The sequence below is a fragment of the Lycorma delicatula genome, chromosome 9 (assembly GCF_047948215.1).
Source record: "Lycorma delicatula isolate Av1 chromosome 9, ASM4794821v1, whole genome shotgun sequence".
Lineage (NCBI taxonomy): Eukaryota > Metazoa > Arthropoda > Insecta > Hemiptera > Fulgoridae > Lycorma > Lycorma delicatula.
The window spans coordinates 63,431,848-63,446,639 of NC_134463.1; the positions used below are offsets into that span (position 1 = coordinate 63,431,848).

Consider the following 14,792-nt stretch of genomic DNA (forward strand, 5'->3'; position numbering starts at 1 on the left):
TGTTTGTTTGCTACTTAAAATGCAGCTGTCAAAAAGTATCCTGGGGATTAAGAAAACTAAAAACGTGAGAGATTTAGTTATCAAGAAAAAATTAAGTCCATAGAAGTCTCTAAAAAGAGGTTTATCTAAGTAAACAGAAATGAATGAATGAAGACAGATGGGCAAACAGATGATTGACAGATTGGATCTCAAGAGGTAGAAAGAGGAAGAAGAGAAGACCAGTATTCTACGATATTATTGTTATTAAAATTTAAAAAAAAGACAAATTATCATTTGTGTAACATTAAAAGTAAAACTTCAGTCACTTAAATTTTGGATTTGTCTTTTTAATTATCGTGAAAAGTAACATGAAATAGTGAAACACTGCTAAAAGTAAGCATGGCACATATGAAAATGTGCAATTAACAATATATCAGTTTTAAGGAAGATGATAATTGGTATAAATGATAAGCTAAGCTAGCTTACTTGTAAAAAATTAACTATCAAGAGGGAATGACAAATTTTTGAGGTAATACAATAATTTATTGTAGATAGCTGTGTAAAATTACACTAATCGTTTATAAGTGGTTTTGTAAGAGGATAAAATACTTATAAAAACATAACAGACGAAGAATGTATAGCTTATATTTATATGAGATAACAAGTCTATATATATTTAGTTTATACTGCTTAACGTATTATCCAAATAATATATATTCATAATGAAAGAGAATACATGAAAGCCATTCAAGTTCTGTAAATCTTCTGAGGATTCAATTATACTGGGGAACAAAAACAAATATTTTTTCTCAGGAAGAAAAATGTTATTCTGATAGTATTTTTTCTCCTGAATTCAAATATGATATTGGCTTCCCCATCATGCAAGGTTTCCGAGAGACAGACATTTATAATTTCAAACATTTTAATACTTTCTGCATTCTTAACTACACAATATTCAAACATTTGACTTGCCTAGAAAGTAAGAAATGATGATTTTTCTGCTATATTTCACCTGTGGAGCATCCTTCTTGATGGTCTAACAATAATTGGCCAACATATTAGGATTCCATTTGCTGTGATACCTCTGTTCCATAGCTGAAATCTCCTGATGTAAGTGTTCCCCGTGCTCATCGCTCACTGTGTCAACATTTTCGGGGAAGAAAATCTAGGTGCAAGTGTACTTGTAAGGACATATTACAACCCAAATTTTTATAAGATGTTATAAGATCATCGACAGTATCACAGTAATTTTCAGCCTTTCGATTTCCCAAAAAATTCTGAGTAACATTTTTTAATGTTTGCCAAGCTGTTTTCTCCAGTGGATTCAATAGTTCCTCAAACTTTTCATCATGCATTAGTGATCGTATTTGTGGACCCACAAATATTCCTTCATTTTTTGCATCACTAATTTTAGGAAACTTCTGTTTTAAGTACATGAAACCAGGAGTATTGTCCATGGCCTTCACGAAACTCTTCATTAATCCTAGTTTGATATGTAAGTAGGTAGATACACATTTTTAGGATTACACAAAGGTTTCTGTTTCATATGATTCATTCGCATTTAGGCCTTTTATAATGAAATAGTTTTTTCTGTCCCTACTATCCCATTCACATAAAAAACAGCAGTACTTTGTGTAACCAAGTTACAGACCAAGAATAAGCCCAATTACCTTCAGTTTATCACAAATATCCCATTCATATACTGCATATTGAAGCTTTAACAATATAAATTTAAAATTTTCATCTTTCATTCTTACTAGCAGAGTCAGTCAGCCACAGGTACTTATGGGAATTTATTGCCATTATGCAGAAGCAAAGTTTTTAAACTAACTTTAAAGGAATCAATGAACAAACACTATTCTGTTGGGTTATGTTCATTACAAAGTGTCTCCATAAGAGAAGAAATGTCATTACAAAACACTAAGCCATTTTCTTCAGAAAAATGTTCTTTAAATACAGAATGACAATTATGATAATTACCTTTCTTTGTATTGTTTTGAAGAAGATTCCATCCTTTTAGCCAAGAAGCAAGCATTTCAGACTGTCTTTTTGTATAACTTTAAATCTCGTATGAGACCGTTGAGATTTTAAATTGTTAAAGTCAGTAAATGAGGCTCAGATGAATTGCTTTGTTCAAAATTTGTATCACCAGAATCTGTTTCTTTTTCTTCTTTACTTCCATCAGATTTTGAGCTCTCTTCATCTAATGTCATATGTTCTGGAGGCTTTGGTTAGAGCACTTCTTCACAGTGTGGAACTGGTCTCATTGCAGATTGCAAGTTAAGGTACACCACTAGATGTTTTGGTTTTGACATAATCCCTTTAATGTTTGTTAAGCAGAACTAACAGTCAGAAGAGTGATCCTTGGGTTCCCTCCAAATCTTAGGGATAGCAAATGGCATGTGGCGTTTGCCATTTTTCCATGCAGTGAGAAGCCTAGAATACAATAAATAACTAATGGTGGGGGGGCAGGCCCTTGCTTGGTCCCTGACTTTACACCCAAAATAAAGTTCATAACACTTTTTTACTGATGGAGTAAGGTTTTGCCTTTGGGACTTGTGCGTCACTTCACCACATACATAACAAAAATAGTTAGGTATATAATCAAACTCTAGGGGTTTTGTAACTAATGACTAATTAAAAGAAATAAAGTTGTAAATATGTAATACTAAATAATTCAGACACACAAAGCACTCACAATGACATGTTTACTGATTCACTAGTATCTCATAACTGGCATCGTCCTGATGAATGTCTACTACACTAGATCACATTTGTTCGTGTCTATACACGTCTGAACCTACACAATGGTAGCAACACTACCCTTTGAGTTAGCTCATTTGGTTTCCATCATATTAACAATGCTCTAGGAGCGTTTACTTGACAATGAACAAGTGGATGAAAAAATATTTTAAAATATTAAAAAAAATTAAAATCACAAAAAAACTGTGGGTGATAGAAAAATTCCAAAAACATATTTGAAAACAGGATAAAAAGCTGTATTAAATACATCTATTTGTACTCATGAGATAAAAATCACGTTGACCAGTATTATCATCACATTACCTGTTTAATAATTGATATCAAGATAATCTTTTCTTGAAAATATCTTATCACTACACAGCCAGTAATGTTTGTATCTGTCACTGTCCTTAAGGATTCGTAAATTATTAAATAATGCAGATCTAGGTGATGGGTAAAAATTTCTGCTTCACATTACTATGTTGCAGTCCTTCTCTTTGACTGACCATTAATAATAATTTCCAGTTAATTCTAATAATTTATCAGTAATTCCCAAGGAATCACAGTTGCTAATTTCTTAAGGCAGTGGTAGATGTATCATCATTATTATCTTTAATTATTACAGCATTTTTAATCATTCTCATTTTGCCAAGAATATTAGTTCTGCATCACAAATATATAGTGGATCTCTCACTTATTATTCCATTAATACTTTTGCCTCCACAAATATTACTTCCAACTAAGATAGCTTTGTGTATGAAGTTATTTTTCTGCTGCCTAAGAATTCCAGTTTTTCCAAGTATGATTTCTGTTAATTCTTTGTTTCACAATTAATTTGTTTTTATCTTCAATCTTTATAAGTATAAATTTAATCTTGATGCTGTCCCTCTGTGATTTTTTTCTGCTTCTCTTTTAAATATTCTAACATAATAGTTCTTATTTCACAACTTTATCTTTAGGAGTCAGATACATAAATCTTATCTTGTTTCAGTGTTCCCTATAAAGAAAAAAAATGTGATTGTTAGAAGGGATAGATGTTATCACCTCCTTAGTTTTACATGATCCATTTGCTGGAGATTTATAACAAGAGCAAGCTGCTTTATCTGTTTTATATGAACAGATTTCAAGTGTATCCTGCAGTTAGCAATTTTAATTTAATTTTAGACAAGCTGATCACTTTTGAATTGTAAAGAGAAATTATTAACAAAAAAAATGACCATTAAAAGGATAAAAAAATTTAACTTGAAAATATGCATTAGATCCAAATGTGATGCATATGATCCAAATTCAGCATCCATGGTGAATCCAAATTTTCCCAAAGTGTTCTTTTTAAAAATTCTAACAAGTGCACTACAAAATAACCAATAATTTTTGGCAAGGGCTAGGTAAAAAGAAATAAAACACATTTTAGATCGCAAGAAAATTTAATTGAATAAATTCTGACATTAAAAATGGAAATAAAATTATGAAAACTATGTAATATTTATCCATGCCCCTGAGGAAGTCATGGCTCCCCAGAGTACTGAGGCACACGCTTTGGGTACTATATTAACATTTGTAATTTGGTAAACATAACATTAAAACTGTATATTTTATATGATAGGATATGAATGCAACTGATAATACAAGTGAACAACTTTGTGATTAACTCATAAAAGTAATGTTATGTAGAGTCATATGTTAAATAAATAATCACACATCATGAAAAAGAGATGTGGCTGTCGTAAGGCCCCCAAACCCAGAAAGCTGCATAGGATATCTGGATACTTACAGTATATATTCTCATATGAAAATAATGATATTCACAATTTTTTTCATATGATGTATAATATTGTAATAATAGAAAAAAAGGATGTAAATATTGTGCATCCTATAAGGAAACTCAAATGATTGTATGAGACATATTCATAAAGTAAGGGCCGTTGGGTCATTAAAAAAAATTAGCTTGTGAGAAAAGATTTTTACTTACAGTTTTGATTTACTACAAATCTACTTCACTTTTCCACATAATTGGCATTCAGTTCTAAGCACTTTTCATAATGCTATACCAGTTTCTTTCTCCTCTGCATAGAAGTTCGCTGCCAGGTAATTTAACCAGTTGACAACGGCAGTCTTGAGTTCGTCGACATTTTGCAAACTGTTGTCCACCAAGCCATTTTTCAAATGCATGAAGAAGAAGTAGTTGCTAGGTGCAAGGTCAAGTGTGGTCAAAAGGTTCCCAACAAAAATCTTGAACCTTCTTGATTAAGGTAGCAGTGTGAGGATGCACGTTGTCATGAAGGAGGGTTATGCCAGATGACAGTCTCCCGTGTCATCGACTTTTGGATCGTATGTCTCAGTTAGGTGAATGTTTTGCAATACATGTCAGCTGTAATTGTTGATCCACATTCCATGAAATAAACCAAAATGATGCCCTTTTCATCCCAAAACAGTAGCCATCATTTTTTGACTAGAGTACGGAAATTGCTTAAACTTTTTCAGTTTTGAGGAACTTGAATGGCACCACTACATTGACTGCTGTTTCGATTCTGTGTTGGTGTAGGATATCCATGTCTCATCGCTTGTAACAATGTGGGAAAACAAATCATCTCCATCTTGTGAGTTACTATAATACACAAAATAAGCAGTGTACTTCAAACACTTAGTGAAATTGATCGGGAACTTAGGAATGTTCACTAGGATAATGATTTGTGTTATGATAGTTCTAAAAAAATTAATTTTACAAATTTGACTAAAATTTATCCGTTTCTTGCCAAAAATTGTTTCTTGATTTTGAGTTAAGTGACTTCAAACTCTTTTTTTAGCTTTTTTTATTTCTGTTTTTGGGTTCTTGTATCATTAGAAAAATTTCCAAATAAGGTATGACTACAAAAAACATTTCTAGTTGATAGTGCATTAGTTTTTCTACAATTTCAAAAAAAAAACTGCTAAAAAATATTATAAATTTTTTAGCACACGCATACAAATAGTCGACCAAAATTAAAATATGATTTGAAATTTCCCAGACTGGAGAGGAAATATTTTTTTCCCCCGTTGGGAACTTTCTAGTTGTATATCTTTGTAAATTATGAGTATGAAGTAATTTGAAGAAATAAATATATCTTTGTTAATCAAAAATTGTAATAGAATCACTATACGTTTGTCAGCAATTTCATTATAAATCATAACATCTAGATTTTAACACAGTTTTGTTTTTTATTTAATTTTAATATTGACGTTTTAATTTTAGGTCACGTTCAGTCAGGTCTTCCACCATTTCGTTTACCACCATTTCAAGAGGTCAATGGCAATCGAACTGTATCTTTTCCAGAAATGTTTAATAATCTAGGAGTTGGAGTTATTGTGATTCCATTAATTTCTATTTTAGAAAGTATTTCTATTTCTAAAGTGTTCTGTAAGTTATTCCTTTATTCATTTTTTAATAATTTGGTTTTATTATTATGTTATTTTAATTTTGAAACATCTTTATTTATTACTGACTTATTCATATGTGAATTTATTGGTATAATTAATTAAGTGTTTCTATTTTGAATGGTATTTTGAGATGCAATGTATTAAAAAAATGACTTTTTATTAATGTATAAGGGATTTTTTTTAACCAGTCCAGTTGATAATGAGAATTACTTCAAAATAAAAACTGTAACAACAGACTAAACTGATTTTGTTATAAAATGCTTTTATTAATTTCAAAATGTTTTTAGTTGTTTTGCAACAATCGTCACTGATAGATATTGGTTTTCTTACACTGGTGTCAACTGAAGTTACTGATGTGGTTTTTTTAATTAAACATATTTTTTTTAAAGCGTTTTATTAAAGTTTTTATTAAAAGTTTTACAGCTTTTAAAGTTTTATTAAAGTTGTTGTATAAAATTTTATTCAGTTTGCTATATTAATAAAAGTTTATAGTTTTAAATATTTTATTTATATTCTTGTTTAAACAATATTTAATTTTTTACTGAATAGAAGAAACAAATGCGTATGCTCATGTAGCACAGTTTGTATTTAAACTGAAATGATAAAACTTGGTAGAATGCAGCACTAGTATGAAGTGTGCATGAGTTTTTTTTTTGTAACCTCAGAGTTTATCAGTTTTTATCCAGCAGCAATTGTGTATATTAGTGTGATTGAGCTTTTTACATTTTTATTTTATACATACTGACATATCATGTTGTAAAACATTACTGCATCAAGTTGTGGCAGTACACACGAAGATGAGATGAGCATGTATAGAATGGCTGCAAAACACCTTTGCCATAGCTTCTTTTGCATGATCAGAAAAATATCCATTTTGACTTTGCACAAGACATACTGGAGTAAATTACCAGTGATCCTAACTTCTGTAAAATCATGATAACAGGTAATGAATTTTGGGTGTGTAAGTATGACCCAAAAACCAAAATTCAGTTGCCACATAGAATCACCATCACCCCCAAGACTAAAGAAAGCAAGACAAGTGAGGAGCAAAATAAAGTGTTGGTGATGGGTTTTTTTTTTACTTATGAATACTTACCAGATCTTACGTTGATTATACCACACAGTGACGTTTGGTACAGGAGACATATATGAAGAAATGCACCTGTCCATTTGTGATGTCTAATTTAGTATTTCTTCATGTCAAGCATGAAAAAGTTACTCAGGTTTGCCAGGCTCCTTTTCCTGTGCCTTGTGATTTCTGGTTGTTCCCAAGCAAAATATGTGCTGAAAGAGTCCTGACTTAACAGCTGATTATAAATAATGAACATAACAGTGCAGCTGTCAGCAATTCCAAAAGACTATGAAAAATATTTCTTGTATGAAAAAACTGCTGGTTTAATGGTATTAAGTCACGAGAGCTTTGAAGGAAACATACTTAAAAGTAGCTAAGTAAGGCTTTTTTTCACAGCCTGTTGTTCGATACTTTTTGAACAGACTTCATAAATATATTAATGTTTTAAATTATTAAATTATCTCCAACATATCACTTGATATGTTTGATGTATTCAGATTTTTATCATTGTTGCTGAGCTTTCAATCTTTAGTTTAATATAAAGAAAGTTTTTTTTATCTTTTTATTTTTTTTTTACTATTATAAACTACCATCCATTTAACTTTTTTTATTTTAAAAAATTCTATTTTTTATGGTTTTTTAGGCAAAGTACATTTTCTCATTGTGTTTTTTTAAGTGTTGCCTTTCTTGTAATGTATTGTTAATTAATGCAAGTTATAATCTCTAAGTTTAATTAGATATGAGTGTTTTAAAGTATTTTGGAAAGCCATCACTTTGTGTTCCAAAAAATTCAGATAATTTTGATTAAGTATGATTTAATTCTATTATTAGATAAGTATAGATTATGAGTTGGAAGTTTGCTAAATATAATCCAAAATTTAAGTATGAGGTAGCTCAATAGCTTAAAAATATTTATAGTAAAAATATAATAAAATTCACTCATCAGATAATTCCTATTAACACATTCAGCCATGGTATTAAGCTAACTTGATGTGGCAGCCTTGTCAGTAGAGCCTCAGGAATACTCTGTGTAATTGCCCTTTTTATACTCATACTTTTATTAATTCTTGTTATTAAAAGACTTTTTTTTTTCTAGAGGAGGAATTAACCCTCACAACCTTGTGTTTATATTTTGAGCAATTGTTGGCACTAATAATAATTCTTAGTTCTGGATACTAGTACATAGTCAGCACCCTGGACATACTTGAATTGTGTTGGAGTCATACTTGTAAATGACTTCCCAGATGTGAAGTAGAATGTGTAGAATATAATTAATGGGAAATGCTGTTCTATTCTTTCTTTATATAAATGATCTACACAATTGTTTTTATACAAATATGTTAAGGTTCTAGACTGGATTTGTGGATGCTTGCCAGTTTTTGTTTTACTAATTTTTTATTCTCAGATTGGAATGGACAAATAGAAAAGATTTACATTTGTTTTCATCTCAGTTGATTATATGTCAATTCTGTTTTATTAGATTTATATGTATTATTATATAAGTTTTGTTTGATCTTTTTAGAATGCTTTAAAAAGTAGGTTATCTTGTTGCAGCTAAAGGAAAGAGTTTAGATGCAACTCAGGAAATGATTGCACTTGGAGTCTCAAATGTACTTGGTTCATTTTTCTTGTCAATGCCAGTAACTGGTTCATTTACAAGAACTGCTCTTAATCATGCCTCAGGTGTTGTTACACCTTTTGGTGGATTTTTTACTGGTCAGTAATATTTTTATATCTAATTAAATTTTTATTTTTTTTAACAAGTTCATTGTAAGTTTAATTTTACAATATATTAATGCTAGCCATTGTCAGTTGGCATTTCTACTATGTATTATCCTTTTGTATTGAGAAGGCTTCCAGCTGTCTAATCATGTTTTTGAAATCGTTTTAATTTAAATTTTCTATAGAACATATCATTATGTACAGAGTGATTCAAAAGTCACACATATCAAAATGAAAGTGTCTATAAATAGTAGTATAGTAGTATAGGCTACCGCAAGATAGTACCATGGGTATTAACAATAGCTAACCTAGATGTCATTGTGATGTGTACTGATCATATGACAGTTGCAGTAGTGCTTTATTGCTTGGTAAATATGTTGTTTTTCCAAGACAAACTAGTTTTCATTGTTAAACATTATTTTTCCAGTCGTTCTTATGCATGTGTTGTAGATGAATTTTGGGAGAATATGTAGATGTGGCAATGCTTAACAATTTCACCATAATGAGATTAATTACTTGTTTTACAGTATGGAGATCAAACAAGTTGGAGTCATACTTGTAAATGACTTCCCAGATGTGAAGTAGAATGTGTAGAATATAATTAATGGGAAATGCTGTTCTATTCTACCAGACAAGAAGAGAACCAGGAGACTGGCCATTTTGACTGATGCTAACTTGGCTGAGGTTAAGAATATGGTACAGCGTTTGCTTTCAAAAGGCTTGAGGAGACTATCATCAGCGCACTCTCAGATTTCATATGAAAGTGCTCAGAGCAATGAAGCGATTACACTTTTGTGCTTATCGTATTTGCAGTTTTCAGGAATTGAAGGAACCAAATAAAGAAAAGTGTGTAGTGTACTGCATGGTTTTGGTCATTTATTGACAACCATGGAATTGCAGAGCTTGACTATGTTTTCTTCACTGATGAGGCTTGATTATTTTACCTTAGTTGCTACGTGAACAGTCAGAACAATAGAATTTTTTCAACTGAAAATCCACATGTGTTACATGAAAACCCCTTACACTCAAAAAATGGAAGTGTGGTGTGTCATATCATATCGTTGAATAGTGGTCCCCGTTTTCTTTGTAACTACAGGGTACAGTATTGTGTACCAATATATCATTACACAGTTTATTGCACTTCTTGAATATGATGAAAGTAATTGTTGGTTCCACCAGGACAGTGCCATATGTCACACATCTAATGAAACCGTGTTTTTGGTTTAAAAAAACTAATTTTTTGGTAAGCATATCATCTAAAGGATTGTAGCCCACGTTCACCTGATTTGGTATCCGCAGATTTTCTCCTGTGGAGCTATTTTAAAGGAACAGTCTATAAAAATAATCTCATACACACTGAAGGAAATAAAGATGAACATAATAATGGAGATGAACAATATCAGTGTACATGTGCTCCACAAAGTGGCCTCAAATATGGTAAAAAAAATTTGTACATGCATTACTGACTGAGGACAGCCATTTTGATCATGTGTTTTGAAAATAAATAAATCTTTAAATAATATTTAAAGACTTGTTTAAAGTAGAAAATAACTGTCTTATTATTTTTTTTATTACTTTGATGTGCACGACTTTTGAATCTCTCTGTATAACAGAATGTTATTTTTCAGAATATCTTGTGAAAACATGAAAAAATTGATTATACCTTAATAACTGGTTATTTTTAAAAGAATGCTGTTTACGAGGTAAAGTTAGATTTATACTAAGGTCATGTGTATTTATTAAATTTTTAAGATTAATTTATACACATAACTCATTACTATATAATTTTGATTTTAAGATTCATCCTACTCAACTGAGAAATTAATTCTTATTGTCAAACTTGTTTTGATTGTCATATGAAATTTTATGAAAAAAATTGAAATTTAATTAACGTCTACTTATTTTAGAAAAATGATTAAAGTTAAAAATTTTAGTAAGAAAGTATCATATTTTTTGCATGGTATTAATTAATTATACTATATTGTAATTTTAGCATGATGAATATATTAATATTACATTTATAAATTAAGTATTTACTAAATTGGAGCTAAAATAATAATAAAACCATAACAAAGTGGTTATTTACATTTTAAAATTAAAATTAAAATTAAGTAATAGAATGTCAATTATTTTTTTTATTTTGAAAAAATGTATTAAACATCAAAAACTAAACTCTGTACAAAATCAGAACATTAAAAAATCTCTTTTTTGTAATGTGGTACAACAAATTTGTGCTGAGTCTTGCAGATGTGCATGATAGATATTTCATAAATGTGGCTCCACATGGTAGGCAGATGTTGTTTTATGTTGTGAAGTTGGGTAAGTTGTTTAATTCTTGTTGTCTGTTCTTGGTTTTCACTAAGACTCTGTAATGTATTAAAGAATGGTCAGTTTTTTAATTTCTCCTTTTAATCTTCTTTTATTTTAATTTGTTTTTAATGTGATTTATTTTTCAGTAGATAAACAATAAATTTTCTGCCTTTAAGAAATTAATGTAGAATTCTAATTATACATCACTTTTGCTGAAGTCAAAAGACTCCTCCATTTTCAATTGCTTTAAATTTTTTTATTGTCTTTATTTGTTATTTTTGAATTGATTTATTAAGTATTAATGATCTAGAATTATTTCTGAAATTACTCATTTTTTGTCAACATCTTTAAAGATTATTTTTTTTAAATTGGTAATTATTACAGCTTCTAATTTTTGATGGATTTATTTCTTTTTGTAGCTTTGTCTTTTGATTATATTTTATATTATTATCCAATTGTTCTATGTGTATACAAATATATAGAAATAGTTTTGTGAAAAGAATTTTCAATAAAAATTATGTTCTTAAAAAAAATTATTACATACATTCCATGTTATTTATGTTTATTATTCACATCAACAAATATTTTCAGAGATTTTTCAAGAATCTGCTGAAAGTGCATGAAATTTAATTTTGACAGATTGAATGTGATTCTGGTCAGTAGGGTGGACAAAGCTGCTGGGTTCTGGACAGATTACATGTGGATCCATGTAATTTATTCTTTTAGGGTTCCAATCAATGAATAGTTTTTCCATTTATAACAATCTTTCATTGTTCAGATTTATGGAAGAATACTTAGATGCTTAAATTAATGGGACATCTATAGTGAATGTATTAAGCATGTTTTATGTGGCCTTTTATTTATTTAATATTACTTATTTGTTTCAGGTATTATGATACTGTTGTCATTGAGTTACCTAACACCAACTTTCTATTACATTCCAAAAGCATCAGTTGCTGGTGTTATTATTTGTGCAATGTTTTATATGGTTGAATATCATGCTGTTCCTGTTTTATGGAGAACTAAAAGTTAGTAAATTACTTGCTCTTTTATTTCCAAAAATTGTTACTATTATTTTAATAATTTCACATGGTTTACAAATTTCATTCACATTTGTTTTTTTTTTATTTTCTATAAAGCTGTTGATGCAGTATGTGTGTAGTATTATCTCTTCTTTTAAACCTTACTTTAGGCACTATCTAATTCATTGACAAGAATTTTTAGGACAGTTATGAAGATTTAATAAAAATGATAATTACACTCAATATTATACTTATATATCAAGTTAATCACAGAAATTGAAGAGTTCTGTTTTAAGTGATCAATGCTTTTATTTTTGTATATATAACATAAACTCTAACCTGTTGGAAGGTTAAGAATCTAAGAGTTGAACATCTTACGACATTGAACATATACAGACCATCCTCTCTTTTGCTATTCACAAAAAAAGAAAAAAATTAAATCCTTTAAATAATAAAGTAATTGTTAGGAAATGTATCCTAAAACAATGGTCTAAAGTAACCTAAAGTAATGTTTAGGATCGGACTTTTTAACTTTTCTCCAAATTAACAACTTTAACAAAAGTCAGATCGAGCCTCCACGAGGTGTGCATGGATGTATCTGGAATAAATAGGAGAAAATTTTTTCCAGTGAACTGAATCTAAACAAACTTCTGAACTTCATGTATAATCAAGTCATACCCCACTATCACCTCACTATATCACATCTAGAGTTGTAACTCGGGTAGTCTTACCACAGGTGACTTCTTAGCTAGTCAACCATGAAAGGTCTTCTACGGAATACTCTACTGGCTGAACCATGCAACATCAGAGTTCACAGAAGACAGCACTCGGATATGGTGAGCTTCTATTTGAAACCATGCGATCAGACGCATTGGAATGCCTGAACACTGCACACATGAACAAGAATGATACAAAAATCCAAAATCAAAACAAAGCAAATCGCCTACATTTCCACACGCAATGTAAACTTACTCGTGCAGACTGGTAAATTAAAAATAATAACCTACCTATTGGACCAACACAAAATTCTTATCACAGGACTGCAGGAAATAGGAAACACCAACCAGGACACCATGGAATTTCAAAGATATATCTGATGAAAAGTGTCTTACAGTTTGGAGTAGGCTTTTTGAGTACTCTGCACGTCCCAGCATAACAACAACCGATGACAATGTTGAAAAGGTGAAGAAAATGATTATGGACAATCGCCAAACCACTATCAATGAGTCAATAAGGATACTGCCTGAAAGTTCTGTGCTGTTTGTGTTAAGCAATCTGAAGAAAATGCCCAAATTTGTGGTGAAACAATTCATGGAAATGATAATGTACTTGCTCACATTTCAATGTTTGTTTATGAATTTTTAGCCAAAAACAATACTTTTATATGCTTCTGGTTCCATGTTCATCGGATATGGTCTCTTGGAACTTCTTCCTATTCCCCAAATTGAAAGAACCATGAAAGACGACGTTTTGCTACCAACATTGAAGAGATAAAAACAGAATCATTGAAACATCAATTAAACATCATACCAGAAATTACATTTCAGAGGTGGTTCAAAGATGGAAAAGTGCTGGCACAAATGTATTATATCTGAAAAGGAGTAATTTGAAGGTGTTAAAATCAATATTGATGAATAAATAAAGAATTTTGAGAAAAACTAAAATTCCATGTATTTTTTTATCAAACCTCATATAACAAAGCAGAGATCTCTACCAAAGTGCTAAACACAGAGAAAAAAATAATGAAGTGGTAAGTATGTAGAAATTTTAGTTTTATATAAAGTTAAAACTTACTATGCCGTCACTGTTTATCATAATTTATTTTTTAAGTGAAACATCAATACATAAAATTACTTTCATAACTTACAAACAGTGCCCAACATGTTTTGGATACACTCTTATACTTTATCAAGTGGATTGTATACATACAATCTTTTGATTAAAATTCTTTCTATTTCCATTGAAATAGAAGGAAGTTTTGACCACTCCATTGAGTGGTCATCTTTTTACCCTAAAAGTGTATGTTTGCATTGCACTTAAAAAACCTTTAGAGTTTACAGTGAGACAGTGTCTATTAATTGTATGTTAAGTGGGTTGTTTTTATGTATTAGGCTGGTATTTAAGAGTAAATAAAGATAACTGAAAATATTGTTGAATTTTAACTATATCTGAGAAATGTAATTATCTGGTAGTTCCACAAAGACAACGAAGTTAAACAAGTCTTTAATACATGGCTTGTATTACAGTTTGCATCATTATATGACAAAGGAATAAAATCTTCTTGTGCCCCACCGTAATAAGTGCCTCAACAATGGTGTTGGGAATTGTGTTGAGGCAAGATATTTTACTTCAATAAAAATTCTATATGAACATGTTATTATTAATTTCTTTTTCTAGATATCCTCTTGTAATTATTTCTCTTCTTGCTCGTTGAGCAGATTTGTATCATCATCTTTAAACAGTTTGATAGACTAAATTTATTTTTATTATCAGATTTTTCAATGTAATATTTTTGAATTTCTTTAAATAAC

The 14,792-nt window shown here is 30.1% G+C and overlaps 1 protein-coding gene across 6 annotated transcripts in view; it reads left to right on the forward strand.

Annotated features, from left to right (window-relative positions):
* Positions 1 to 14,792, forward strand: part of LOC142329906 (sodium-independent sulfate anion transporter-like) — a 165,816-nt gene that overhangs the window by 138,035 nt on the left and 12,989 nt on the right. For all 6 annotated transcript variants that reach the window (XM_075374832.1, XM_075374833.1, XM_075374834.1 and 3 more), the window contains 3 exons: positions 5,951 to 6,115; positions 8,762 to 8,923; positions 12,127 to 12,267. In XM_075374832.1, the coding sequence (XP_075230947.1) occupies positions 5,951 to 6,115; positions 8,762 to 8,923; positions 12,127 to 12,267 (468 nt within the window). The remainder of the gene's footprint in view (positions 1 to 5,950; positions 6,116 to 8,761; positions 8,924 to 12,126; positions 12,268 to 14,792) is intronic.